Source organism: Pundamilia nyererei, unplaced genomic scaffold, assembly GCF_000239375.1.
Source record: "Pundamilia nyererei isolate P.nyererei 1_Seehausen unplaced genomic scaffold, PunNye1.0 scaffold00018, whole genome shotgun sequence".
Lineage (NCBI taxonomy): Eukaryota > Metazoa > Chordata > Actinopteri > Cichliformes > Cichlidae > Pundamilia > Pundamilia nyererei.
In genome coordinates, this window is record NW_005187419.1 from 224784 (window position 1) to 252546 (window position 27763).

The 27763-nt window shown below is 38.5% G+C and overlaps 2 protein-coding genes across 10 annotated transcripts; one reads left to right on the plus strand and one right to left on the minus strand.

The window, feature by feature from the left end:
• Window positions 1–379: 379 nt before the first annotated feature.
• Window positions 380–9039, plus strand: LOC102210392 (uncharacterized). Of its 5 annotated transcripts, XM_005725995.1 has the most exons (29): window positions 380–724; window positions 812–913; window positions 1106–1201; window positions 1286–1405; window positions 1488–1590; window positions 1667–1772; window positions 1849–2088; window positions 2176–2394; window positions 2477–2621; window positions 2691–2876; window positions 2968–3108; window positions 3929–4120; window positions 4219–4326; window positions 4463–4607; window positions 4715–4994; window positions 5231–5310; window positions 5471–5625; window positions 6020–6146; window positions 6274–6405; window positions 6486–6644; window positions 6775–7077; window positions 7145–7257; window positions 7354–7426; window positions 7535–7629; window positions 7737–7851; window positions 8189–8391; window positions 8492–8568; window positions 8644–8713; window positions 8851–9039. In XM_005725995.1, the coding sequence occupies exons 1-29, from the start codon at window positions 638–640 to the stop codon at window positions 8917–8919; spliced, it is 4041 nt and encodes a 1346-aa protein (XP_005726052.1). In that variant the 5' UTR covers window positions 380–637; the 3' UTR covers window positions 8920–9039. The 5 variants fall into 5 exon arrangements, with proteins under 5 accessions (XP_005726052.1, XP_005726048.1, XP_005726049.1 ...); XM_005725991.1 differs by having other exon boundaries at window positions 7145–7426; XM_005725992.1 differs by having other exon boundaries at window positions 6486–6639; window positions 6773–7077; window positions 7145–7426.
• A 3604-nt stretch (window positions 9040–12643) lies between these two features.
• Window positions 12644–26633, minus strand: unkl (unk like zinc finger). 5 transcript variants are annotated; one of them, XM_013909070.1, is made up of 16 exons: window positions 26510–26633; window positions 25676–25885; window positions 20743–20919; window positions 19608–19741; window positions 19332–19467; window positions 19136–19253; window positions 18040–18124; window positions 17772–17938; window positions 17408–17599; window positions 16375–16425; window positions 16097–16274; window positions 15910–16020; window positions 15573–15809; window positions 15166–15284; window positions 14828–15085; window positions 12644–14649 (listed from the first exon to the last, which is right to left on the minus strand). In XM_013909070.1, the coding sequence occupies exons 1-16, from the start codon at window positions 26572–26574 to the stop codon at window positions 14494–14496; spliced, it is 2394 nt and encodes a 797-aa protein (XP_013764524.1). In that variant the 5' UTR covers window positions 26575–26633; the 3' UTR covers window positions 12644–14493. The 5 variants fall into 5 exon arrangements, with proteins under 5 accessions (XP_013764524.1, XP_005726054.1, XP_013764523.1 ...); XM_005725997.2 differs by having other exon boundaries at window positions 15166–15353; window positions 15910–15999; window positions 26510–26632; XM_013909069.1 differs by having other exon boundaries at window positions 15166–15353; window positions 26510–26632.
• Between the last annotated feature and the right edge of the window lie 1130 nt (window positions 26634–27763).

Sequence of the window (27763 nt, forward strand, 5' to 3'; positions counted from 1 at the left end):
CTGCATCCACCTGAGGACCCGGCCTTCGCGGTCTACGTGGGCCGGGTCCTCCGAAGTCCCGGTAGGCCGGAAGTGAGCGGCTGTGAAATTGGACGGTCTAGCCTTCAGTTTTGCGTCATCAGATGTCTCGGGGGAGTTAAATAAACTCAGCCGTCTGCTCCTTTCTGTCTAAAATATAACAGGACACTGGCGTAAATATTCGATCATCTCAGACTTCTGTTTAATCGGTTTTCTGTTTGACGTTTATTCAGCTGTATGAAAACTATAACTTTAAGCAATTTTAGCACGGTGTTTAAAAGGTCATAAAAGAGTGTTAGCCAGCATAAAAAGAACATTTCCCTATATTTAGAAAAGTTACATCCTGGTGAGCTTACCTGCCCTAACACACACACAACGCAACTTTGGAACACTATGCCAATTTAGTACTTGTTTGCTTTCACATTTTCGCGAAACTTTCGCGTTTCAGTATGGGAATTACTGGCAGCATTTGAAGGCAACACTGTTGTGAAGCTTCTCGTTTCCAATGGTAACCAAGAAGTACCCAGGGACTAGCAATTACACATTCAGCTCAAAGACACACCAACAACACAAAAAACGTTCTTACTTTAAATTAGTTTCTTTTTATACATTGTTATAAATGGATTTTAACCGTTCTTCGTGTTGGAATTCAATTTTGGAGAAAGTTAAACCAAATATTCCTACCATGGACTTTGACCTTTCACCTGTAAGTTGTGTTTTTAAACTTAAATCTTGCTAACGTCCGCTAATAACTATTTATTTACACAATTAATGCCGTTTTAACGTTGTATAGCCAGAGAAAGACGAAATCATCGCCATATACGAAAGACCAGCTGCTCTTTCCCTGAAGCTTCCTGAGGACTTCAACAGTTTTTCAGTAGATGCTGAATTTGAGGTCAGTGAATATTTTTTTTTATTCTTAATGATAGAAAAATCATGAAACCCAAGCAAACGAATGACTGATTATGATGACATGAATGATAATAATAAATACTCAATTTCCCTCTGTTTCTGTGATTCTGATTCTGAATGATCATTGTTATTTCTTATTTTTATTGTTTTTATTTGTCTCGTTTCCCTCAATCAGGAGCTCCCAAAACCATTATCTGAAGAGATTTGCAAAACAATGGATGTTAGTGAAACTGTAGAAAGCAATACATTAGCCTGTGTGGATGATGCTGAGGTGGGATATACTGGTCTGGTTAGAGCACAGCACCATAAAGCCACAGCATTTTAAATGTACTTTGTTTTCTTGTTATCATTAAAGGCGGGTGCTGGTGAGGATAATTCTGAGGTGTTGAATAAAGGAGTCAAGCTGAAGGCCTCTTTAAAACCAGACCTGGAAAATGTGAAATCCTATGATGGTTGCCCTGTTCTCTCACTTGCTGTAAGTTTGAAGAGTAGAAAAACATCATATGAAAGCAGTTATAAACAATGCAAGTAAATATTCTCTAAAAACTTACATTCAGAGCCTTGACCAGTGGGACTTGGATGATGCCCATAAAAATCTAAAAGAGAACAAGCTGTCTTTGCAACCCCATGTAACAGTGGCACCCCTGAAAACGCATCAAGGTAAGTCATTATGAAACGATTCACTGAGGCTGTAGTGATCGATGACAGGTTTATGAACTGAATCTTTGTTTTGCAGGTGGTGGCACAGACAAGTTGCAGGAGAATATAATGGAGAAATTAGCTGCTTTCTGTAAGAATCAGACTGCGTCTGTGTTAGAACCTGTGAGTCCAGACTCCGACAAGTAAGTCATATCACTGCCCAGGATCCTTAAGCCTTTAAAGATAATATTATTATAATAAGCGACCTTTTTCTTGCAGAGAAAATAGAATGTCGAGCAGATCAGTGGAAAAGTGCGGAATAGATTTGCAGTTAAGCCACCGGGAATGTTCCACTGTTTATATTGACCTGCGTTGCCCTGATCCCTCAGTAAAACTAGCAAGAACATCCCCAAGTCTTCCATCGGAGACGTCAGCCAAACACAACAACACTCACCAGAAAACATCACCTGCAAAGAAAAACAATTTAAAAGTGCACCGTGGATTGCATATGGGAGGCAGGTAAATACATCCTGCGTCAGGAACGTTGGTCACACTTCAGTTGTGCTTGTTTTCTTTCTGCTCATGTTGTCATTGCTGTGCTTGCAGGGAAGAGACTGGAAAGAGTATGTTGCTTAAAAAAATAAGGGAGATGAATAGAAATGAGAATAAATATCCTGATAAACGTATGCGTCATCCAGAGCTCGGCGTGGAAGCAAGCACAGATGTTAAGTCAGAACATCTGTGGGTAGATAAACAATCCGAACCTGAAGTGGAAAGCCCACAAACTGTTTTAGGAAGTTTAGTTAAAGAACCAAAACAGCAGAGGTATGGAGTTTGTTTTGTTTGCCTTTATTTGTATTAACTCTTATAAACAAATATGTTAACCGCGATGATGACGAACTATTAGGGACCAACTGAGACGACGGGTTAAGAAGGCGTCTCACCATGAACAAGCCCAGGAAACTCTTAGGCAGCTGGAAAAACATTGTCCAACCAAATCTGTGTCCGGGAAGCAGCCAGCTGCCGAAATGACTGATGTTCTCTATGAGTTTGTAAGTGTCACTTAATTCAGAGTAAATGCACAGTGCATTTCCCTACACTTACTACTTCCCATTTTTCAGGAAGCATCTCATCAAGAGCCAATCAGCACACTACCAGCAGGTATTGAAAGTAAGGGCTCCATGCTGCTGAAAGTCAACCTCTGCAGTCCTGGTGTGATAGAAGACAGAGGACATGGGAAGAGAAAATATCCAGCTGCAACCAAATTACACATCTATAACACTTTAGTGGCATGGTTTCTGTCTCTGGTTAGTGGACAGTGGCTTCTATCTTCTTATGTTAGCCATACTGTAGTTTGTTTTTTTGAGTTCTTTCCCCTCTGTGTTCATGTTTTGTCAGGTCGGTTCAGAGCCACGTAGCAGTGAAGACAAGATCAGCGCAAAGGTCCCATTCTGGGTTGCAGGACTTCACCAGCTGTGGACAGAAGATGGACTGGCTTTGCATGTTTTAATTGTGGCTCGTCACTGTTATCCAGCAAGGGTACATGCAAAACAAATGAGAAAGAAATTACACGCACAAAAAAACATTTAAACTGCACAAAACTGATCTTTTAAATTCTGATTTGAGCCAAGTCAGTCTGTGGCCTAAATCAGACACAGGTCTGTATATAGTTTGCAAAGATTGTAGGTACATCATGAGTTCAGACTGAACAGTAAAATCAGAATTCATGTCACCGGTCTCTAACCTGACCTGAGAGTTGAGTGGCGATGTGCTGGCAGACACAGTTCCTTTTTTGTAAACTTTTCGCTAAAACTTTCACCACCAGGATGCAAAATTTTACCAGCGACTCTTACTGCTTTTGAGACTTCTTTGAAGCTAACTTAGTTCCTCAAGAGGCTCTACCCTTTCCCAGATTGGCATTGTAAAATGCTTGTAGAAGTTTTTTTTAATGCTTTGCCTGCTTAAATAAAGGATAAAGTGACATGGTACTTGGCATGACACGAAAGTATGGCCTGGCTCTAGTTCAGCTGCACAGGCTATCGCTTCAACAAAGTAGTCTGATGTTTTGGATATAAACTCGTGATTATCTTTTCACATTAAATCATTTTTTAGCTATTTTTTTGGAAGGAATTTTACTGTCAGAGTCAAGATTCTCCTTCCTTTAACGGCATCCTGACACCTAATACAGAAGTAATAGCCACTGCATCAGAAACAGTATGTGAAAGCTTTGTTACTGAATGGGCAAACAAACAAAGGGATGTAAACCGTGGCTCAGATTTGAGTGCTAAGGCATGCAGTGTGAATGTAGCCTTTGTCTCATGAATTTGACAGTGATGCAGATCTCATATTTGTTTTCTAGAAACGGGACACAGACGTCTATGCACCTTTCTATAATAATGTCTGCAGGTTCCTCTCTGAGACCTCACTCACTGCAATTACCAGCTGGCTGCCTCACCTTAAAAACCTGTTGGACCACCGACCCTGCACCTCTCCCATCCACCTCCCTTCATCTTGTTTAAATTGTTTTATCTCTGCCACCTCCAACCAAACGGTGGGTTGCTGCAGGAAGGTTGCTTTAAGACTCCCAACATCAGAGCGCTCAGATGTTTTTCCTTCCTGCTCACTGTATTTTGTTTTTTGTTTTTTTAGGTCATAGAGAGGACATTTGGTCTAAGTCCAGGTTTTTACTGGCAGACAGTGGAAACTCGGGATCGTGCTTTTAAGGGGAAAGAGACCACACAGGAGGTGCACACAGAGGTGAGCGGGGTGTCTTTAAAAGTGCTATCTGCAGGAGTAATTGTGCTTTCTTTAACGGCTTTCTTTTGATTGCAGGAAGCACAGAGTCAGAGGAACAGCAGGGACTAAATTTATTTTTACTCGACTTTTGTTGTAGGTGTCAGTTGTTCTGGGGTGCAGTGGCTTCTTTCAACATCCTCTTCTAACACACTACACCCTCCAGCTGGTCCTAGACTCAGGACTCGATGTGTGTGGTCTCCGGCTGCTTTATCCACCACAGGAGCTTCTGAGTGAGCGCTTTGGTAGGACATAACTAATACCATCTGTGCTTAAAGTTACTCCACTTGGCCTGGATGCTTGTTTTTTTACTGATTAAAAAAAGCCTTTGAAAACGTCTCCTCTCATTCAGGTAGAACAGCGGGTAGTCTGAGAGACCATGAGCCCTGTCATCCCGTTGTTACTCTAGCAGTCCGAGGTCCTTATGCCCACTCCTTGTTGAAGGACATAACTAGCTCCTTAGATTCTCTGCGGCCCAAAAAGGCAGAAACCACTTCCAGCGATGGTCTACACTGCAGAGATCAAGAACCACCATTCATCTATTCACCCCAACTGGCCAGTCAGGTCCACAGTGAGCTGTGCCTGTGGTTTTCAGGAAGACTGCAGGGAGGAAGTGCACAGGATCACAACAGGTGTGTGGAAAATGTTCTTTAACTATGTCCATGAAGTTTTTTTTTTTTTTATCAAATAACTGATTATTGCACATTTTCCACCACCCTGGACAAATTCCAGAGTATTTATTACATTTTAATTGATGCCATTAACTGATGGGTGTTGGTGTAATCCCGTGGGGATGACTGGAGCTTATTTTAAAGTGTTACAGTGTGATGTTTTTAGAATCAGCTACCTAACATTTTCTTTTTATAAGTGTGCCTTCAGATGACCAAGCTGGAGCCTTCCTGTCCAATCCAAGCAGATCATCTTCTTTCCTGTGTGCCACAATTAAAGGTACGATAATTCAGCAAGTCCAAACTGTCACAGTAGGGAAAATTTGTCAGTGCTCACCTTTCATTTTTAACTTTTATCATCCTGAGTCAAAGTCCTTGTTTGTATCAAGGACATTTTACTTGAGTGGAGATCCTCTTCTTTCTCTCCCTAATTTGTGTAGCTGATTTCCTCCTCTTGGTGTCACCTGTTGTTCCTCCATGCTGCTATGGCCAAGTGCTGGCTGTATGTGAACGCAGAGGCTTCAGTCTTAGAGGGCTGCAGAGACTGCAGGTTCATAGCCATGGGGCCTCCCTCCTGGGCCTCAGCAGCTTCCAGGTAGAAGAACCAAGACACTCACTCAGTACACAGAGTCTTAGAGAGAAAAGCTCTAATCAATCAAATCTAAGCAAAAAAGGTTTGGAAAGTGATTGTCTTAGGTTTCAAGAATTATTCCTTCTATCTGTCTTAAAGGTTCATACTGAATTTGGAAAAAGAGCATTCAAATGCAGCTCTTTCCTGCTGGAATCAGCTGTAGAATCAACTAAAACTTAAGGAACTAGCCTCACCTAATGAATTTAAGGCAGTTCAGGTTTCAAATGTTTTGCCTGAATAACCTGAATAATTAGTCATTATTATTGTATTGCTGTCCTTTGAGTTATTCTTTTTCGTGGTTAAATAAGGGTTAAGAATAATAATAATAATAATAATGATAACAATAATTTGTTGGTAGGCATCTGTGTTCTGCAGTCCACCTGCTTCCACTCCAGATCAAAAAGAGCTAGAGCTGCCCTCTCACTGTCTCGTGTTACTGCTGAGAAAAGAAAATGCATCGCGTCACAGTGTCGGTCTACCATCAGGTCTCAAAATCTGTCTCAACCCTATAACATAATTCATCTCTGTAACGTGAAATGTCAAAATGTGTGTCTTATAATGCAGGAAGTCTTTGCTGTCAACATAATCTCGTCCAACTGTCATATGTTTCAGCGCTAATGAAAGAATTCAAAGCTCAAAAGCTTCTGGGTTACATTCACTCAGGAAAGGATGGTGTTCACACATCAGAGCCAAGCTTGTGTTTCCACACTGTACCGATCAACAAGAACTTATTCCAAAACTTTGGTAAGCAGTTTATGGTCAGTACAGATACGAGAAGACGATCCCGTGCTGTAACTCTCTACTTATATATGTTTTCTTTGTAGTTAGTTGCATGTGGGCAGTGCCAAATCCCTCCAGTGTGATCCTGTCTCATCACAGGTGTTCATTCAGACCTGACATGGAGCAGGTAGTAGTTTTGACTCTGTGTGGGAAGGACTTGACCCAAGGCCTCAGCCTCCTAAACAGAGTGCTGATAGAAGAAGGTAGAAGTATCTGAGAGCACAACTAGCTAAACAAACCTCATTCTGAGTGATTTTTTTTGGCCTCATCACAATTCTTTTAATTACCTTTATTGTTTCTAATTGATTGCAATACTTTTTTTAAATGTTATAGGTGATGAACAACATGCTAGATTTAGGCTCCTCAGCCTGAAGTGGCTTCCTGTGCTGACTCGACTTCAAGCCCAGGAGCTGAGCCCGTATGAGGTGGGAGATCCGCTCTGCTACACCAGCATGGAAACGCTGATGTCTTCTCCAGCTCTAGTGTGTGCTTTGAGAGGATTTGCTGATTTGTCTTCGTTGAGGAAGCTCCTACCGCATGACTGTCCTCAAAGCCTGAGTGTCCTCATGTCTCCCACACCTGAAGTGGCCCTCAGACAAGCCTCCCTTTTTTTCTTCGAGCATGAAATGATTCCCGGTAAGTTTGTTGTTCTCTATGAAAGGTGCTCTCAGTGATACATCAGAGCTGCTAACTTTCTGTTCAGACCCACAGATGCTGCTCACCGTGTGCCTGTTGAAACCACGAGCTTGGAATCACAGTCTCACTAAAATAGTCAGCAAACTTCAGCAGAGTGGCCTCACGTTGGTGGGCATACAGGTAGTGACCCATGACAAAAGTGGTGCTACTTCACCGCTGCGTGCAGAAAGTGGGTACAACCTGTGCTCTGGCCCCTCGCTGGCTCTCTGCCTTCAGGGAGAAAATGCTGTGAAGAGGCTGCTGGACATGCTGAGCCAAGAGGACTCTTCAATGTGGATGACCTGTCATGGTACGACCTACTTATAAGCTTCTGTGATCACTACCCTGTATACTCGTACACGAGAACAGGATTACCATGTAAGTATTATGTTTAAAATGTCAGTAACCAACGTTACAGGATCAGGATCGTATCAGCAGGCAATTATGGATGTGAGGAGGTTTTTTCCTGAGGGGCTCTGCTGTACTGAGACCAACACAATGAGACAGGAGCAGGTATGCTTGTTAAACACGGGACATGGGTAACCAGACTTCAAAGCCATCCTATGTTGAATACAAGGGTTGTAATTTTGGCTAAAAAACAGATGATTTGTTTTCCCCAGATACTCAGCTTATGTTCAGACCCATTAGCCTCCGTAGAGCGTCAGCGGAGCTGCACACTGACTCAAGCAGCTCAGGAAAGTCTTTCAGTCTCCTCTGAATCACGACCAAATGGAGGTTCTGGTGTTTTCTTTAATATTTTATTTAATTATACAGTATTGTTGCTGACAAAACAGAGCTATGAGCACCTATGCCTTTTAATCATAACGCATTAGCCATGTACTCATATTAATGAATCCACATCTCCCCATTATTAAATATGACTCAGTTTAATTGACAACAGTGAACATTGCAGAGTTCACTAGTTATTTTTAAGCAAATATGTCCCTTTAAATGATTTATCTTTTTGGCAGAGGTTCTCTTGGAAAGGATGTTGAAATATGACTCAGTTCCAGGTAACCTTTGTAAGCTGTACGCAAACAAATGTTCTGTTTTGCTTGTTTGTTGGTACTAGGGTCCCTGAAGCACAGGCAAACAACCTGTCTGCTGATACCCTTGAACGCTACACCAGGCAGCCAAGTGCCTTCTCAACTGGAGATAGTGGAGCAGGTGCTGGGATCAGACTGCCATCTAGTGGCAGGAAGGATGAGCATCCTAGATGATGAGCAGCAAAAACATATATCAGAGACACTTAAAGCGTCAAGCATAAGGGAGAAGGTGAGGAATGGGACCTTGATACAGGTTTATTTGGACCATAAATTCATGCAGACAGTGCAGTCAGATGCTGACTTTGGCTGTTTTCTTATGCTCTCAAAAGATCAACTCAACTCCTTGTCTCATCGTGGCTCTCCGAAGAGAAAATATCGCAACCGAGTTTGGCCTGATTCTTAAAAGGTATGGAGGAAAAACAAACTTGATAAACTTAGACTTTGTTTATTTATTTTTTTAAATTCTGCATTATTGCAACAGGATTTACAAGGAAAGGCCAGACCTGGAGCAAGTAGGGAAAAGCATTGTCTTCCCAGAAAATGAAAAAGAGGTACACCTGAAAAATATCAACTTTTGATTCTTTTTTATTCTTAATATATTTAAATAAACCACATCCTCAGCAGCTTAATAACCCTAACAATGTGTTAATATACATTTGAAGTTTGTTCATTTTATATTGTTTTCCAGGCTATGCTGCTGATATGCTACCTATTTGATACCTTGTCTTCTGAGAGCTGTGACGTCACTATGCCATAAACATTCAAATGTGTGCACATATAAGCATATTTTCCAAAGGTTGCTCCAAAAAGTGCATAGAAATTTATAGCTTTCACTTGTTTTACTTTTTAGATATTGTTCAATAAATATTTATTCAAAAACAGCATTTTGCCTCCTCTGCTAGTCCACTTCCTCTTTAAGGCGCAAAATCTTTTTCTGTCAGTTGTGTTTGAGACAAAAATTAGTCACACTTTTCAGATGAAAAATTATTTTAATTCTCAAGATGATAAAAATAATTTTGTGAACTCTGTAAACCATTGCATAACTGTAGTGTAACAATTTAACAAGTGTTAACAAACTAGTAATACACTACAGTAAATATGCGGTACACAATCCTCAATGTAGAAAAGAAACATCTAGTATTCTAAGACTTGCACCTGTTTTTGTGTTCACAACACAAAAATATCAATATATACCAACAGAATAATTTCTACAATTATCAGTATAGAATTTCCTACATATCCATACAGCTCATCACAAAATAAGGGACATATGTTTTAATCTATAATGTCTAAACCCACTTACATTAAGTAAATAGATCCATGAAATGCAGTTTCCTCAGATTTAACATTCTCTAACAAATCACTGTTTTACCCTGAGAAAAATACATTTCTTTCTTTATAGTTATTTTATGATTATGCTAACAAATAGAAACTTGAAAACTTGCATTTGTTTAAGTTCTAATAAATTTTATTGAATAGAAGTTCACAACTAGATGCTACATCATAATCAATTAACTGCGCTCCATAATATCCAGTGACCTATTCATTGAAATTCTAATTTAGAGCAATACATTCAATATTTCAGGGTTTCAATGTTAAAATAACATTTTTACTGAAATTTTCTAAAGTACATGGAACAACCGGCTCCACATTAAGATCATTTACTTTTGACTTTACACTAATATTTCTTTTTTTACTTAATTTGAACAGCTCCATACATGTACAAGATTGCATAAATCTTCTGGCTCCATTTTTATAATGTTAAAAACAAACAAACAAACAAAAAAACAACAACAAAGAAGACACAACAACTAACAATAATGCAAAATAGATTAAACTATTCCAATGCAGAGCATAATGATACATCTATTACAGTTCATATACAAGATTCTCCCTGTTTGGTGCTTTTCTTTGCAAACTGTTGGGTTTCTGATATCAAATGACAAATCCACATCAGATCTGTGTGTTCAGTGGTCGGGCGTTGCTGTGTTTTCTTGAAGTGCATGGCAAATACAGACGATTATCAGTCAGTTAAAAAATAATAATAAATCTGCTTCATCCTCTTAAACTGGTGAAGCAAACCTCATTAGATTAGCCTTTTTCCTTTCAGCTGAAGTAGGCTGAATGTATGAGACATTTAGCGATCACATTATGGTCCACAAAATACTGTAAGGCACTGAACTTTTGATTCCAATTGAGCAAGTTATATTTTGTCTCTTCAATTAATCCACATTACAGAATTATTAAAAGGCACAGACACATTTGAAAGCGTAATTGGTCCGAGAGAAACAATTAAAGAAATCTGAAGAAATGTAAAGAAAAACCAAGCTGTGCTTCCAAAGAGAACGTTTGATTTCTTCTAGAAATTTTTGGCAGGTAGACTAGTCTCTAGAGAGACTGAGGGTCAGCAACAAATTAAGTGGAATTATGTCTGTATCTGCAATTGATGCGTCACAATTGTCATCTGTCCCCGGGAAAACAACAACTAATTTGGACCACGGCTTTAAGAAACAGAAAAAAGAGTCGGATAAAAAGAAAGCACCTTACAGGCCTAGCATAACAGTACACAATGCTATTCATTTCCAAACTGATTTTTATGTAGATAAGCAAAAATCAACAAACAAAATTGACTTCACAACAGTAGTGAAGTTTATATGGCCACTTCAGAAGCACAAATGTCATTCACCTTTGACATTCCTTCACTGTAGACAACAATTAAACTTACACTGAATCCGCGCTTAAGGTCAGCATGTGCTTGCCAGTACTGCACAATGTGCCATAAACGTCAATGTATACTTAATACAAAAATCAAATGTACGAATACACATTTTGTAAGGATCTGACCCATGCATTTATAATCATCTGCCACTCACTATGACAAGCTTTAGATAGAAAAAAGAAAGAAAAAAAAAGATTACTGTTAATGAACATTAACTATTTAAGGTACTAGGTGATTTACTTTTTAAAATCAATTTCACTTTTCATTAATGAAGACAAATGATGAAATGTAGTAGAAAAGAAATAACAATACAGGTCTTTGGTAAAACTACAAAACATGGGCTCAAGTCTGTTACTGTTGTAAGCGAAAGCCACTGGCAAAGTCCTGTTATTGACTCAGGATATACTGAATGAAATATTAATGCAAAACAAATTACAATAAATCCATCTAAAAATAGAATTCCTGCCACTCACAACGCTGTCTCACCTAGAGATTCGGGAAAGACCGAGCTATGCTGACAGCTACAGGGTGATCTGCCCAATACTCGAGTACTTGTCTGAATTCTGTTCAAGGGTAAATTTTCCCCTCATAATACATAATTGGACAGCTACTAGACCACCGCTTTGGTTCATTTTTAGATTTTCCCCACTAGACATCATTAATTTTGTTGGCTTCACAGGCAAAACAAAACAGAACAAAAGGATACTGTGAATTAGCTGCACTGTACACTGCTATCCAGTGTATAGGGGGGTGAGGAAACAAAGCCAACCTTCAATCAATTAAAATAAAAATAAACAAAAAAGGGACCATCTACTGTAGTGCAGGTCCTTGACATCATTTTAAGGATTTACAAAAGTACTGAAACTTAGACTGAAATGAATTTGCAAATGAAGAATTCAATTTGAAACAAGAAAAAAAGATTAAGTCAAGTTAGATGCAGAAGACATTATTCCAGGATCTGAAATCTGAGCTGTGGATGCACAACAACATTCAAACATCTAAATGTTTACAAGAAACTACATTAATACCTTTTCCAGTAGCAGCGAAGCTTGCAGAAGTTATTAAGCCTTAACTACACTAAAATAAGTACAAATATTCTGGCAGTGTGACACAGTGCGAACATTTTTTTTTTCTTCTTTTTTCTCCTTTTGTGTAGCTGGTTAATATATCGCATAACATGCAATACATGAAATGATTAGCCTGCCTTTTATGCTTTAATATAATCATGAAAATCCTAAAATACCATTAACCTTTCTTGATATTTTTCCTCTGAGTTTCTTAATTGTCATCTGTGTAAATGTAAACAATGCATTTTCCCATTTATAAGTAGCAAAAAGTGTACCTGGAGATGCATGACTTTCTACTGGTTTTAAAGCAAGAATAAAAAGGGTTTTTTTTGTTTGTTTTTTTAAACACAGTAGAAGGTCATCTGAATTACGGGAATCTAAGCACAAACCCAACGCAGAAAATTACTGTGGAAATCTTCATTCACTGCAGAATCATTACAACAAACCCTACTGAACTGTTTAAAAAAAGCATTTTGTATGTTGCCGTATAAATTCATGTGGCCTAACTTTGCATACTCCCAAATCTTAAACTGGAAATCTAAATTCAAAGACTGAAGCTGCACCAAAAGAGCACCACAACCAAGGAATGAGTGGGTGAGTGGGTAGGTGGAGGGGAAGGTTCATTTCTAAGGGCAAAGTCAGGACACAGGCACTGACAATTTTCATATTCAATCATCTTCTGCAGAAATACTTAATGGAATTTGGCCAAATACACTGGCATATATTTATATTTACACACATATAGTCATAAACATGTCAATGCCTCTGCAGAATTAAAATACACATTTTGCAGAAAACGCGTGCACAAGCTTTGACTACTTGTGTTTGCGTTGACAATTCTACACATAACCTTTTGAACTAAGGCAAGGCACTTTAGAGTTAGAGGCCGATATGTTCTAGACAAGGTCAAGAGGCTAGATTCCTACAAAAAATAAGAGGAAAAAAAAAAAGTGGGGAAAAAAGGAAAAAAAAATCCCAGTTTCAGGCTTATAGCAAATACAATACATGCTTCTCTAATGGATAGGCTATATAAATTTCTACAAAACAAAACTGATTGAAAAACAGCCTTAACATGTAGCATGTGCCTTACTGATATTACAGCTGCTGGTTATGCCTAAAGTGCAGTTTAAATTTGCACTTATTTGATTGAAATTTTTATAAATCTAGTTATGAAAGTAGAAACTATTAAGTACTTTTTTTTAATGAAATCTTAATATGTAGAACCATGCTATGATCTAACAATAGGAAACATGAAATATTCAATTATGTTTCACAGTACACACAAAAGCTTCAGACATTGTGTAGCTTATTATGTAGAAAACAAATGTATAAATCTAAAAAATAAAGACACAAAAGAATACCTACAAAGCAGCTTAAAGCAAATTTCTATATTTATATATATTTATATATACCCTTGAATAAAGTCCCAGGTCAACAAAGTGCTTTTAATAAGAAAAACTTCTTCAGAAAGTTGGTCAAAATAATGATGCTTGACTGTTTGCATTTAAAAAAGAAAGTTGGTGAAATTTTATTTTGGAGGGTTTAAAGAAAATATGACTTTAATTAAAGAGGACTGCTTTAAATGGTGTTTTGAGATTTTCTCTTGATTTAAAGATGACAAACCTTACTGGATCTTTAGTATTTTATGAATCTGTTTTTTTACTACAATGAAAATGTGGTTTTCATCACATAAACAGTTCTCGTAGCGCTGTGTTTAATAATGAAATGTATACTAATTCAGCTTGACACGGACCTGCTTTGTGGTTCTCCATCACATACACCACCAGTGCACATATTGTTTTCCTGATCAGACTAATTGAGCTTAAAACAAATATGCGATTCCTGGACTAGACATCAGTCACTTGGTGCTAGGATGTCTGGTTTCTTGAATGGTTTCCAAATTGTTATTTTTTGATACGGATGAGTTCCTCTGTAATTAAAGACATATCTGCTTTGAGTTTTGCTCACTTTAGCTTTACCATCAGCAGAATAACCTCAGCTTTGGATGGCCACCATGTTCCCAACATTTGCCAATTTTTGAGATGTCACCCTAACATCCTTATGGTTCAATGCTTTAATGTTTATTCACATTAAAACAGTTCATAATTGTAAGTTATAAGCATTGCATTTAGATACAAACTCAGTCCTTATGTACGGAATTTTTAAGTAAGCTTAGTAGCAGACTTCTAATGTATAATTTTGTATGTACTCTTGCCTAGGTGGGATAGTAGACAGGTGGCTGTGTGCTAGGAGGGCCTGATTTTATGTCCTGTACAATGTTTTAATCATGATTCCATATTATTCATTAACTAAGTGCCTGGTTTTCATATAGAAAGTGCTTGGCTATTTGATGTCAAGTGAACATAAAATGAGCAAAAACCATAACGATTGAATCCCCTGTATGCAATCTGATTGATAATACTATTTGTTTGGTCAGTCAAACACCATTTCATCCTAACAGACACTGCTGTGTAGAAAATTGTAATATCTATTAGTAGTTTTTCAAAGGGCTAATTGATTAAATAGTACCTTAAGTAACTGTACATCACCACTTCAATATTTTTGTTCTACAGTAGGGACATTCTGTTTTACTAGGTGCACAGTTCTCACAGAGTACATAATGTTGGCAAGGCTGCAGAACAATGCAACGATCATGCTTTTGGCAAACTATACATTTCTTTGACTGAAGCTGATATATTACCTGTTGGGGGAAGAAGAGAATAGAGATCAGCTGCAACTTAGGGAAATGCAGTTCATGCAGACTTTTCAAATAAACATGCTTGATGACAAACATGGATCTGAATGACAGTCTGACAAACTGTTTTAAAACGAAACCAATGCTACAAATGAAATGCTGTGTGTGCTCTGGGCTTTCTTACCCCATCTATAAGGTCTAGGTCATTACGCAGCTGACTCTGGATGGAGTGAAGCTTAGACAAGGGAAGCTGGTCCAGCTCTCCATAGCTACGTAGAAGAGGTGTTCCAGGGGTGCGACAAAGCGCATCAAAGTCCCCCTGGAGCTCTTTCAGCTTGCGCTCTGTTTCTTCCCATTTCTGTTCTGCCAGCTGCCGCTCTGCCTCTGCTGTCTTTGCTTGCTCCTTTGCTTCATGAGCGTCTTTCTGGCAAGCTTCACAGGCCTGGAACAAAGGTGAGGGTTGAATTAAAAAAAAAGTATAAAAAGGGAAATAACTGGCACACAGTCAGTGTGTATACTTACTTGCTTCACCTGATGCCAGGCCTCCTCAAATTGTTTGATCTTCCTCTTGGCCTCATCCAGCTCTCTGAAAAGGCGGGCCACATCAGCACTGGTGGTTGTGGAGGATAGGCTGCTGAAAACTGGAGATGGACTGGGTGAAAAGCTGCCACTTACAAAGTCCCAAATGCTGCTAGCTCCTCCGTTCAAGCCTAGGTGAGCGACGTGTTAAGATAAGAGCGATTTAGATTAAACAAAATCTTGGTTGCACTAACTTGTGTCACTTTTTACACGATCCATCTCTATTAGTCATACTTTCAGCTTCACTACTGCACACAGAACTAGATTAAACACCGAAGGGAAGCTGAAGGAAGGGGCTGATGAAAGCAAATGCTTTCCAGCTTGCTCGGGGGAAAATGTGATCAGCTTACCCAGAGAGTTCTGGGAAGAGGAGGTGGGTGTTCCCAGAAGGCCGTGCTCTTGCTTGGCTAGCATGTTTGAAGGTTGATTTTGCTGAGATACTGTCCCAGACAGCAGGGACTGTGACAGCGACTGGGAGAGAGAACTTAGAGGGGAGGTGGAGAGCGATGATGAAGAATTAAAAGAAGATGATCGTGCCAATGAGCCAGGAATGTTGACAGGAGCAGATCCACTTAGCACCCTTTGACCTGAAGGACAAAGCATATAAAGGTGTTCTTTAGAAACACACAAATCCTAATGGAAGGATTTATGATGAATAAGTGCTTGAAACATATGAAGTGACCTTACCTGCCATTCCCACACTGTTATCTTGATCCTCTAACTCCTTATCAAGCGATGCAACATTAATGTCACTAAAGTTGAGGTCCAGTGCGGATCCTGACGGGAAACAAAATAAATCTGACTGAAATTTGACAACAAACTGCAGAGTGACAGTCAGTTCAAGCTGTTTTCCCTTTGTTTTGCATACACTTACCAATGACAGACTCCACTGTGTTGCTCCCTGGATAGAAAGGAGTGGCTTTTGCATTCATCGTTGATAAGGTGGTGGGTGAAGAACTGTCTGAACCAATACTAGAGGCCAAGCTTGATGTTATACTGGAGGTAAAGCTTGATGCCAATGGGTTCACCACAGAGAATACAGTATTTTGTGTCTAAAAGCAAAGCACAGTAAAGCGTTTAATTCCCATGTTCTCAATTACAAGTTTCATAATAAAATAAACACATTATCTAAATGACTCACTAAAAACAAACCTGTTTTTCTTGGTCCATCATTTTTTGATCCACCTGTCCCTTGTTCTTAATCTGGAAATGATCAAATGGCAAAGAAACAGTCTATTTCAGTGCCATATCCTTTACATCAAGCCAGTATTAATCAAAATAGTTTTATTGCACCTGCCCTGGACTAACACATTTTATCTTAACCATTTTTCACCGTCCCTGCACTTAGGCTTCGCAGCGCTCACGGCTCTTGTCATTCTGATGATTAACATTTATGGAGCAACTTTCTTCAGACTGACTGCAGACTGTAATTAAAACGATCACGTTACTTCATTCTGCCTTCATCTTGTAGCACTAGCAAATCGTGAGTGCAGGGGACAGTAACATTTTACTGTGAGTGGAAGTCTTCTATAAAGCCAGAAAACATTAAAAAATTCCCTTTAGGGGAATTCTTAGCAAGGAACTATAAAACCACAAATGCAGTTTAAGAACCGAAACTATTTGCTGGTCAGCTTGATCATAAGACAATGCTACACCTCAGAAGATTTGACATTTCTTTAGACGAACAGAAATGCCATAAAGTGAGCATATTATGTTCATTTTAAAGTCCAGGATGTGGTTTGCGGCTCAGCTGCAGGGGAGCGGTGGAGACCATTTTTATGCCATATTTTTATTCTAGGGCTCTAATAAAGCAGCTTTCCATGATTCACAGTTCTAGTTATTTCATCTTATACTGGGCCTTAGTGTAGCGTCTCAAAAACAAAGTTTTAGCTCTTTTTCAATTGCTTTAAAATGACTTTAAAGTGTCCTGTAATATTCGACAGGTGTTTAACATTTAACAAGTCATCATCACATACATATAGTGCATGTACGTAATGGGATATTTTAAAGAAATCAATGACATGACAAGCAAACAATGAAATACGAGGAAAAGGGCTTGAAGTGGTCAAATTAAAATGGCATGGCAAACAATAAACGAGTGACAAATGGCTGCGATAAAAGTGTAAAGCCCTAAGCTGTGTGTGGGGTTTAGTTTTCCCGAGGTTAGAGAGAGCAGTCTGTGTACCTGATCTTCACGTTCAAAGCCCGGAGCTTTGGGATAGTTAGACATCAGAGATGAGACACTGGATGTGGTGGACTCTGAACATGAATTATTATTATTTAAGGATTTGAGCCTGCTGCTGATGGATCCCATTGGGGATAACAAAGTGTCGCTTCCTGAGCTTGACGTTACAGTTGAGCTATTAGAACATGAAACCTGAGAAAGACAAGTGCACATGGTCTTATAAAAACGATGAATACAAAAAAATGACACGAAATAAAAACATCACAATGGATGAGCTATGAAAGTGATGACAGAGTTCTCAGACGTTTGAAATCAAACTGTTTAAAATTGTGTCTCGTGTGAGTGAGAAATGGAGACAACCTACACTTCCTATTTGTCCATTGCTACTGGCTATGCTGTTGGTGGAGTTTCCTCCACTGTTCCACTCAGTGACTGGACACTCTGAATACTGCTGAGAGCTCAGCTGGGACTGAGAACTCGACTGTATCGCTGTTAGCAATGAGCTCATGGTCTCTTCTGTAGAAGGAATTCCTAAAAACATATAAACATAACATATGTATATGTTAAGTCTCAAAACACCCTCAAATCCTTTTCACTGTACTCAGATAGTATTAAGGCAAACATGCACTTACTTTCTACATGTGCAAATGCACAAAACGGTCCTCTGGGACAGTATCCAGTCTGGCGCATGTCATTGCATTTGGTGGATCTGTAGATCTTGGGAGACAGAAAATCAGGATTATAAAGAAATAAGATGAAAATGTGTCTCACTATAGAAAACTAACCACAGCGTCAGTCTCATCAACAAAACAATATTATGGTTCATACATTAGAGACCGAGGAGATGAGTGATATGACTGTAATACATGAAATCTGTCTGTTCAGGTGACCCTGAACCAGCCAATGGTTATGCTACAGGCTTAGGCTCCTGGGGGGACCTCTCATTCTATACCACTGATATTGTAGGCTTTTTACTTACAATAAACAAAATAAATATAAAGCATCTTGAGGTGGCAGTTGTTATAAACTACTGCTAGATAAATAAAACTGAATTGAATCTATATCCACAGAAGTTGAATTACGCAGGATCTAATGCCATCATGTTGCCTGGAAACCACCTATCAATGGGTGACAATCCATTTTTAGCCTTTCCTTCAGCACCTTATGAAAGCTTCCTATTGTTTTAATTTCACAACAACAACAACAACTTACATCACAAAAGTTTAACTGTACATGCCTAGCAACAAGGCTAAAATTACTCTGTTTTTCCATATAAACAACATCCACTCAATGACACATGTACAGTATCTGTCTGGCAAGAAGATGAACAGGACAAGAAATACAGTACCATGGACATGTACTAGTAATGAAAATGTGCAATAATCTTTATTATTATAATCTTAATTTTAGAATTATGATTATAATAATAATCTTATTTTTAAAATAATCTTATTATTACAAATTTTTAATTTTTTAAATGTAGCATTAACACCAAATGTTAATGAACCATTTGCAAGCTGGTAGATATGTAGATGAGAAATAGGTTAAAATTATGGGAGTGAAAGAGTTTTTTGCTTATAAGCATCTCTATGAACATTTTGTTGACATCTCACACTACTTCTAGGCACAACTAATGCTCAAAAATACATCATATTATGCATTATGGCCATTGTATTTTCACTCTAAGCTTGAAAAACTCGCATCATGACTAAAACAAACTTAACTCACCTCTGGATGAAACTGCTGTTCGGTACGAGAATGGCAATACTGGCAACTGTCTCCACTTTCACACTTTGAGGGCTCGCCCCATTCATCACCGTGCTTCACATTAGGGCAAGGAGTTGACCTGCATTCAGAAGAGGCAGCTTTAACATTTTAGAATTAGAAGCCTTCATATTTTAACTTATACAGAATGAAAACTCACCTGTACTTGAACTTTCGAGGATTTCTCCTCCGATCTCTACTGTTGTGGTAGTGGGGGCAAGCATAGCCCTGTCTGCATAGTCTGGGTGGCTTAGTACACTGATCTGTTTTATAATTGGCTAAAACAAAAGTGGTATCTGCAAAAAGAGGCATCGCAGTTTACTTTCTTATCCCTATTACAATGAAAAATAAATAAATAAACAAAACGAATAAATAAAGAACATTGATTTGATTAGCATTCAATACAACAAACGGCATGCAAGTTGGAGTTTCTAACCTTGCCACCGGGGATCTTCTGTCAGAGTTTTTTCAATCATAGCTTGGCTGGCTAGCACACCAGGCTGCAAATCAGGAATCCCTTCCCCAGATCCCAACTGTCCATTTTGGAGGGCCTCTTGTGCTTGGATTTCTCTGTGCATAAAGAGTTAAAAACATTTTTAACTCAGTGTACCTTAAAAAAAACAAACAAAAAAAACAAAAACAAAAACAAAGCAACAACAACACCAAAAAACACTTTTAAAGGAAACTGAAAAACACTCTGAAGGGGAAATCTCCAAGCCTACTCTCATAACCAGTCAAAAACAAGTTTCAATCTAATGATATTTGCTTACTTTGAAACTCAAAATACAACACAAATAAATATAAAGAGACACCATATCATGGATTAGCTGTATATAGTACATCCAAAGGAAACTGCAAACCTACGGCCTGTGGGCTGGAATTGGACCACTAAAGGATCCAACAGGGCCCACTGTAATGGTTTTTGAGAGTAAAACTTTTAAGGGATTTTGGAGAAGTTACAGCAGAAACACTGACAATGATGTCATTAAAGTAGTAGTGTGAGCTGGTAATTTCATCTGAGTCTGAACCATTGTCACTTTCACAAAGACAGACAGCGTGAAAACCAAGACCCTGTGCCCACACCCTTCTTTCATCTTCAATAGTAGCATTTCTTTGTAATGTGAGTGTAGTCCATGCTGGAAAAACCAAGACATGATGTCTTCTTTTTCTTAATTTGGCTGTAACTTGTTTTATAAATGACTAGCTAATTGTTAATGTTGTCAGACTGTCTTTACATGAGAAATAAAGACAAATTTGGAGGTGTTTCTTTTTAACAGGTTGTCATTGATGTGTTTTACTTGTCCAGCTCACATGAAAGTCAGCAGAGCAGTACATGACCATTACTTATGAGTGTATGCACTGATTTGAACTGACTCCTTAAGCTCATTAAAACATATTTATATATTATAACTTGTTCAGAAAAAAAAGTCTCTATAAACCAAATCCACACATACAAAATAGCTACTCTGCACTGCAGGGGTTTAATGTAGCTCATTTGCTAAGTGCATTGTAAGCTCTGAGTGAAAAGTCTGGCAGGCATAAAAGAGGCCACTATTTGCTTTGCATGTCACCTGATATCATAGACTGGAGGTCGGAGATCATGTGGCCCATGAGCAAAAGCACAGTGGAGGCCATTCTTCACACAATGCCCTCGAGCATCTGTCTCATGGATACAAGTGCCAGTCTTGTAATATCGTAGATGGTACTTGCGCTCTGTGTCACCAGTGGTCCGGTGTAAATAAGGACAGCTAAGAAAAACAAAGAACACATTCACAACTTTCACCAGTTGATCCAAATAGGATATCTGAACAGAAACAATCTGACAAGGCAATGAAATAATATGCAACATAAAATGTCCAAAAACTAAACATATAGCACAAGTACAATTATTTTAAAATGCTTCATCCTTCTTCGATTATTAATGTTAATGCTATAACAATTCACTATAAATCCATAAGGACTATAAAGGAATTCTTACAGCTGTACATATTTTAAGATTCTGCTATAAGTGCAGGACTCTGGAAATCTAGAGTTTTAAAATGGTAACTTTGCAGGCCAGTGATTGACACTTTTAACCTTGATGTAAATGTTGCAATCTGTGTACCAACCACACAAGTTGCAACACACTCTTCCGAGCAAATGTTTTCAAACTTAAAAGCAGCTCTGCAGTTATCAGTGCTCAGTTCAAAAGCCTGCATCTCTGACCCGTATGATATGGGGTATAACGGTGCATTAGTACCTATGAATTTGCAAGATTGCAAAGGCAGCATCAAAGCTAAAAAGATATACTGGCTTCAGAGCAACATATATTCTGATCCAAATCACAAACTTTTTCAGGGAAGGGATTGAATATTTCTGTAGGGCATACTAAACCCCAAACTTCATCTGTTACAGCAGCATGGTTTCTCATCCAAAGAGCCCAAGGTGCTGAACTGGCCTGCTGGTAATTCAGACCTTTCACCATCTCAAAACATTTGTTGCACCGTGAAATAAAAAAGTACAACAAGGAAGACACAGGAATGTTGAACATAATCCTATATCAGACAATAATATCTCTTATATTTATTGATTTTTTATTTTAAAAAAGACCCTAACCTAATAATATCAAAGAATATGTTTAATTAATATGATTTTCCCCGTGGTTCCAAAATATGTGTATTTTTTTCTTTTTATGATTTCAGAGCATTTTTTTAATAGTTTACACCATTTTATTTGGATGACATATCCCTTTGAAAGCACTTTTTCTTTTTGTGAAAAGCATTTACATGCATACGTCATTTTATTTACCCACTGTACTTTTCTTCCTGTTGTTTTAAAGTGCCCCTTGTAGTGGATATGTGTATGATACTAGATGGGGATTTCTTTTTTTAAATAACCCCAGTTATTTACACTCTTCCTGTCTAAGTGCCACATTAAGTACCACCCTGGTTTTCTATTGGGCACACCCCATTTTCAGGGACAATGATTGGCTTTAAGCCACATGACCATACACCCAGCCATCTGTGCTGTTGCCTCTTTCATGGATATGTATGTTGGCCATATAGAAATGTTTTTACTTATTTATTTAGTCTGCACACATTAAAATGTTGCCTGCAGCACGTTTTATAATGATCCTGAAGGCCACAAGCTGAATCAGTCAATGTTAAACTTGTTCTTTATATACATGTTGCTTGAGCTTTAATTGCTTCAGACTTTGTTTTCCTCCATACATGTTGGAAATAGGTGAAGTTGCGCTAAAACGCTTTATTCTGTTACCACGATGCAGGGCTAACACACTACCAATGCCTCAAGATATGTAGAGCAAATAAGCCTCTTGAATAAACCAAATTTTCCTTTCTTGAGCAGTTGCTATAGCAACACATAAGGTCATACAAAAATAGCATCCATTAGTAGAGGAGGAATTGTAAGGATTGAATACTTTAATCATTTCATTTTTTTTTAATCATTTCTATCAGGCACTCGATTAAATGCGCCATCACAATTTCCTGTCACACCGAGAGGCTGCTGTCTGTATATACTACTCGGCGCAAATTATTGCATTAGTATTAGGAATGTCACTGCAACCCTTTAGCAGCTCGATAATTAAACTTCCACCTCACCGAGAAGCGCAGCCCTTTAGCGAAACCATTTCCCCCCAGGGACAGCCCACAAAATACCCAACACACAAAACTACAGATGTTCCATAATCAGTAATCACATATTAAACTATAAATGGGGCACTGTGGTAAATGGATATTTCGAAAATATGACGCCTGGAATATAAATAAATGGTTGTGTGTCAAATTACACAGCCTTTAGACAGAGGTAATAGCAGAAGCAGTAAATATAATGCTGGGGGGCAGAGTCAGCCTCTCAAAGGCTACATTCACACTGCAGGCGAAAGCGCATCAAATCCAACTTTTTTGACCCTATGCGACCCATGTCCGATCATGGTATGACAGTGTGAACGGCACAAATCCGATAATTTTCAAATCCGATCTGGGTCACTTTCGTATGTGGTACTGAATCCGATACATATCTGATGTTTTAGAAAGCGACTGCTGTTTGAACGGTCATGTCGCATTAAATCCGTCTTTTACGTCACTGACACAAGACAGACGGCAATTATCAGCGCCGGTGAAGCGCCAGATAAGACATCGCGAACACTTCCTGGCCATCCAGTGAAACTGTTGGGAAGACAACGTTGAAGAAACGTGAATAATTTATTTGTACTGTATAATCTGCAGATTCTGACAGAAATCTGCAACTATCCTTTGAAGCACCGCTCCTCTCTAAAACAGCAATAAGGATCATTGTTAGGCCATATGTAAATAACAAAATAACTTTACAACTTAAAGCAAAATTGGGAAACGTAAAGTCCGACACAAGTCTTTATATTAAGGGCCATCAGTCAAACAATATTGTTTGGTCTGGGTCTAAACAGAGCACGTTGTGTGTGACGTCTTCTTTTGCACATGCGGGCCGCTTTGAGTGTTCACACTAGAGCATGTTTGCTGTCACATTTTATTTGTAGTGTGAACAAGCAGACAAAAAAATTCGGATTTGATCAAAAAATCGGAATTGAACATTAAGACCTGCAGTGTGAACGTAGCCAAATAGCCCACTTCAAGGACAAGAGGGTTTGCTCTCATACTACACATAAAGGGCAAATCCTGTCAAAAAAAAAAATGGTGATTTCAGACTTGTAGATTTTTATCAACATCAGTAAATGAAGATGTGGCCAATATTTGATTTATCTGTTGTGTCCCATGATTTTGCAGTAGCTACATTTTCAGACAGTCATAAAGAGCTAAAAGTCTCTGAAATAGCTACATTATATATTCATAAGAAAGAACTCACACTGTTCCAGTGAACATCAACAGTAGACCACAATTCCAGCATCAGTGTATCTCTAAATATTACATTAATTGCATATTTTTTATATTATACATAGTAAGTGTATGAGACACCAAAAGCCAAGGTGATACATCGCCAGTGCAATGCTACATCTGTAATGTGCTGACAACATCTGTGGCAAAATTTCTCCTTTACAAAAGGGATCTAAATGGTAGATGCAGCCAATCTATGAGTTAATAATGGCGCAGTAAAGATATGCAGGAATGTTTATGTCTGACCTGCACCTATCTGCACAATGCATGCAACACTGGCGTGAAGTCATGCAATGCCTTCATACAAAATTGTTAAAAAGATTGTTAAAAAAAAACAAACAACAACAAAACATACATACATACATAATGGAAATGTCCCCCCCCTATTATCACTATCAAACTTGAACTGTACAATTATGGCCAAAATGCTTATCACAGTTGCTTGGTTCTATACTGGGATTGTGAATATTTAACAAAATGATTGATTCATTTTTGTGATTTAAAAAAAAAACTAACAAAAAGATATAAAGCTGTTTTTATATTCATATTGCATGACAAAACTATGTAAAAAAATTTGTATTCAAATAAAACTGGTCCTCATTCAGTGAAGCTTTTAGAAGAAAAATATTGGGGGGAAAAAGCCCCAAAATAAGTGCAGCTTTTACTCTTACATTGTGCTCCATTGCTATTCATTTAAAAATTCTGAGGTGTTGTGATATACACCAGACCGAAGTGCACCTTTTGAAGCACAATATAAAGCCTTTAATGCAATTCATTGTACCTGCATGATAAACCTGAAGTCCATTTTCATGGAGGCACATCATTGGCCAAAAAGAATGTGATTGCTTTGTAAAGCGGATGGAACACTGAGTAGTTGTGCTGTTTTGTGGCGCAACACATCTAGAAAAAATGCTGCAGGCTTGTTGCATTTATTAACATCACCTGCCCTAAATCCAAAGCATTTCTAAACAACAAATGATGATGATCCAACTTCTAGGAATGAGCTCTTCACTTTCTGCTGCGCTGACAGACTTTTTAACGGTTTGTTATCTACAGTATGTCATCACTGCGGTCCAGTGCATTTAGGAGCCCTGAGGCTGTGTAGTGTGCTGCAGGTAACAGCTATGATTGGCACAGGCAGGCATGTCGTCAGGGAGTGTCTGATTTGCTCTTGCTTTATGTTCTATTGGCAAAGGACGGATTTACAATATCAATTAATCATCATCATTTTATTGTGGAAAATCAAAATCACGATTGAGATTAATATTCGATTAAATGTGCAGCCGTATATCAGATACACAAAACACTGAGTCATTTTTTAATGGACATTTCTAAGCAATACTGATGTTAAAATTAAACAAAATATGTTACCTAATGCTGGCATCATTTTTTCTTATTTGCTTTTTTACTTGTTATTAATTTCATTTTATGTGCGAGACAAAGTTCATTATACATAAACAACTAAAATTCTTTAAAACCTTTCAGGAAAGCTATTTTGGTCATACAGCCTGAAAAATGTAAAACAGGACATGAAAAGAGTAAACTGAGATAAAACAAACATGCTTCAAACGTCAACAGCTGCCAGGACGCAGTGACACACTCATGTAGCTGCCCTGACTGAAGTTGCGGGACTTACTCATCGCCATCTGGGCAGATGCCTGTGGTCTCGTCGTACTTGGTGCAGTAAACGTCGGGGCTGTAGTTGAAAGTCCCGTCCCTTCTTCGTATGGGTCGCCTTCGTCGCTGGTTGAGAAAATGCCAGTGAAAGCACGTAAAGGGTCTGTGCTGCGTACACTTGTGCTGGAGGAACAACGGGCACTGCTCTGTCCTGAACTCCTTCAAGTATCTGAAACAAGCAGGGCAAACACGAAGCGGGATTTAAACGGCTATACGCTAGCAACTAAGAGCTTAGCCAAGGGAAAAGTTTAGCAGGGAGTCGTGTTGTAGCCTACTATACATTTTGGGTCAGTAGAGTTAGCTTGCTATGCTGAGTGAAGACTACGTATGTTTTTCGTCGTAAAGCTCGTACAGAGCACCTGAGCGTACGTCTATAAATGTGCGTAGCAAGAGGGAACTCAAAATAAGGCCGAGCTATTTACAAGCGGACTGGTTAGCGAGTTCCTGGCTAATCATTTAGCGAACCAAGTTGACGGTGTAATATTAACCAGACCCATCAAAACCCTTTCATCAACAGCACGAAACACTTCAAAACGATCCCGCTAACGGTTGGCTAACCAGTTTGGTGATTTAAGATCCTAGAGTTTCCTGTATTGACGCAGATGTCTTTAGCGTACAGTCGCTGTCTGCTATGTAACGTTAGGTAGTCACAAAGCCAGGAAAAGCACCATGTTTTTAACGCACGCACAGGAGTTGAGGAATGCTGGAAATGCACGCGAGCAAAGGTGCGCGTTCAAACGAGCATTTTCAGCAGCGAACGATTTTGTTGTTTCTTTGCAGCAGCTTTACTCACGTATAGTGGGTAGGTTTCTCGGTTTGAGGAGACGCATTGGCCGCCGTTTTCGAAACCGACGGCATTTTCAGTCAAAACAATGAATTGCGCATGCGCTCGGATCTGTTGCTCCCGTGAATGCATGTTCGCCTGCACGCCAGCGCACTGCAAACACCAAACGCGGCCGCACGGGGGCAGTATGGGGGCACTGTAATCACGGAACGATGACTCACTTCACACACTGTTTATATCTTATTCACATGCCTTTGTTACGCCTCATACCAATATACCTGTATTTGTTTGTATTGTACTTAGATTTTCATTCGTTTAGAGATTTCATGATATTTCAGTCATTCTTTTTGTAGTTTTTACCTATGGATATGGCGTTCTTTCTTTTTCTTTTGTATTTATTTTTAATAGTCTGAATAGCTGTTTTGTTATAGGTTGTGTTTAATATTTGGCTTAAACACAAAAGTAAAAAAAATAGCTTTTGTGTTAAATAATTTCTCTGCCTTTATTTACCTTTATCTGTCTGTTTGTTTTTAAATAGTTGCAATCATTAAGCTTGTCGTGTTAAAACCTGTAAAACACTCAGTGTTACTTGAAAAAAGTGACTTTGTTTAGTCAAATGCACCTTACTGCTTGTGAGTAGTATAAATAAATGGTCTCTCATCCAATTAAACCTTTTAAAGGATTATCAAGCCATCACTGAGCAACAAGTGGAGTTTAAAGCTCCAGTCAGAGAGGGCCAGAAAACCAAACTTCATCTTAGAATCAGTTGTTTTTCATGTTATGTGCTGAGTGTTCATTAAATCTAACCGATTTCAGGCCAACTTTCTGTTATGTCACAGGATTTAAAAAATATGCTTGAATGATGAATTATCTGGAATGACAGATAAAAATCAATGTGATGTAGTTTGTAGTAAGTAAGCTTTGATGTAGTAAGTTATGTTATGAGATGGTGATAGATCAGATTGTTTTTTCTGTTTCTTTATTGTTGAAAAATCTAAAGGAGTAGTTGTTTTGCTTTTTGCATCTTTCTCAGCTTACCAGAATTCCACATTAAATTGACATCAGGTAGTTTCAGGGGTCTTTACTCCTGTATCTGGGAATATAATCTGCACTGTTCAAGTTCTTTTTTCCTGGGATTTTAATGTACAAATGCAATTATACAGCTCATCCATTATTCAGCTGCTCAGGTGCACCGAGTGCACTGCCTTATATTTATGCATAAGCTCCAGAGCATCCCGTTGTAATTACATTGACATGCCCCAC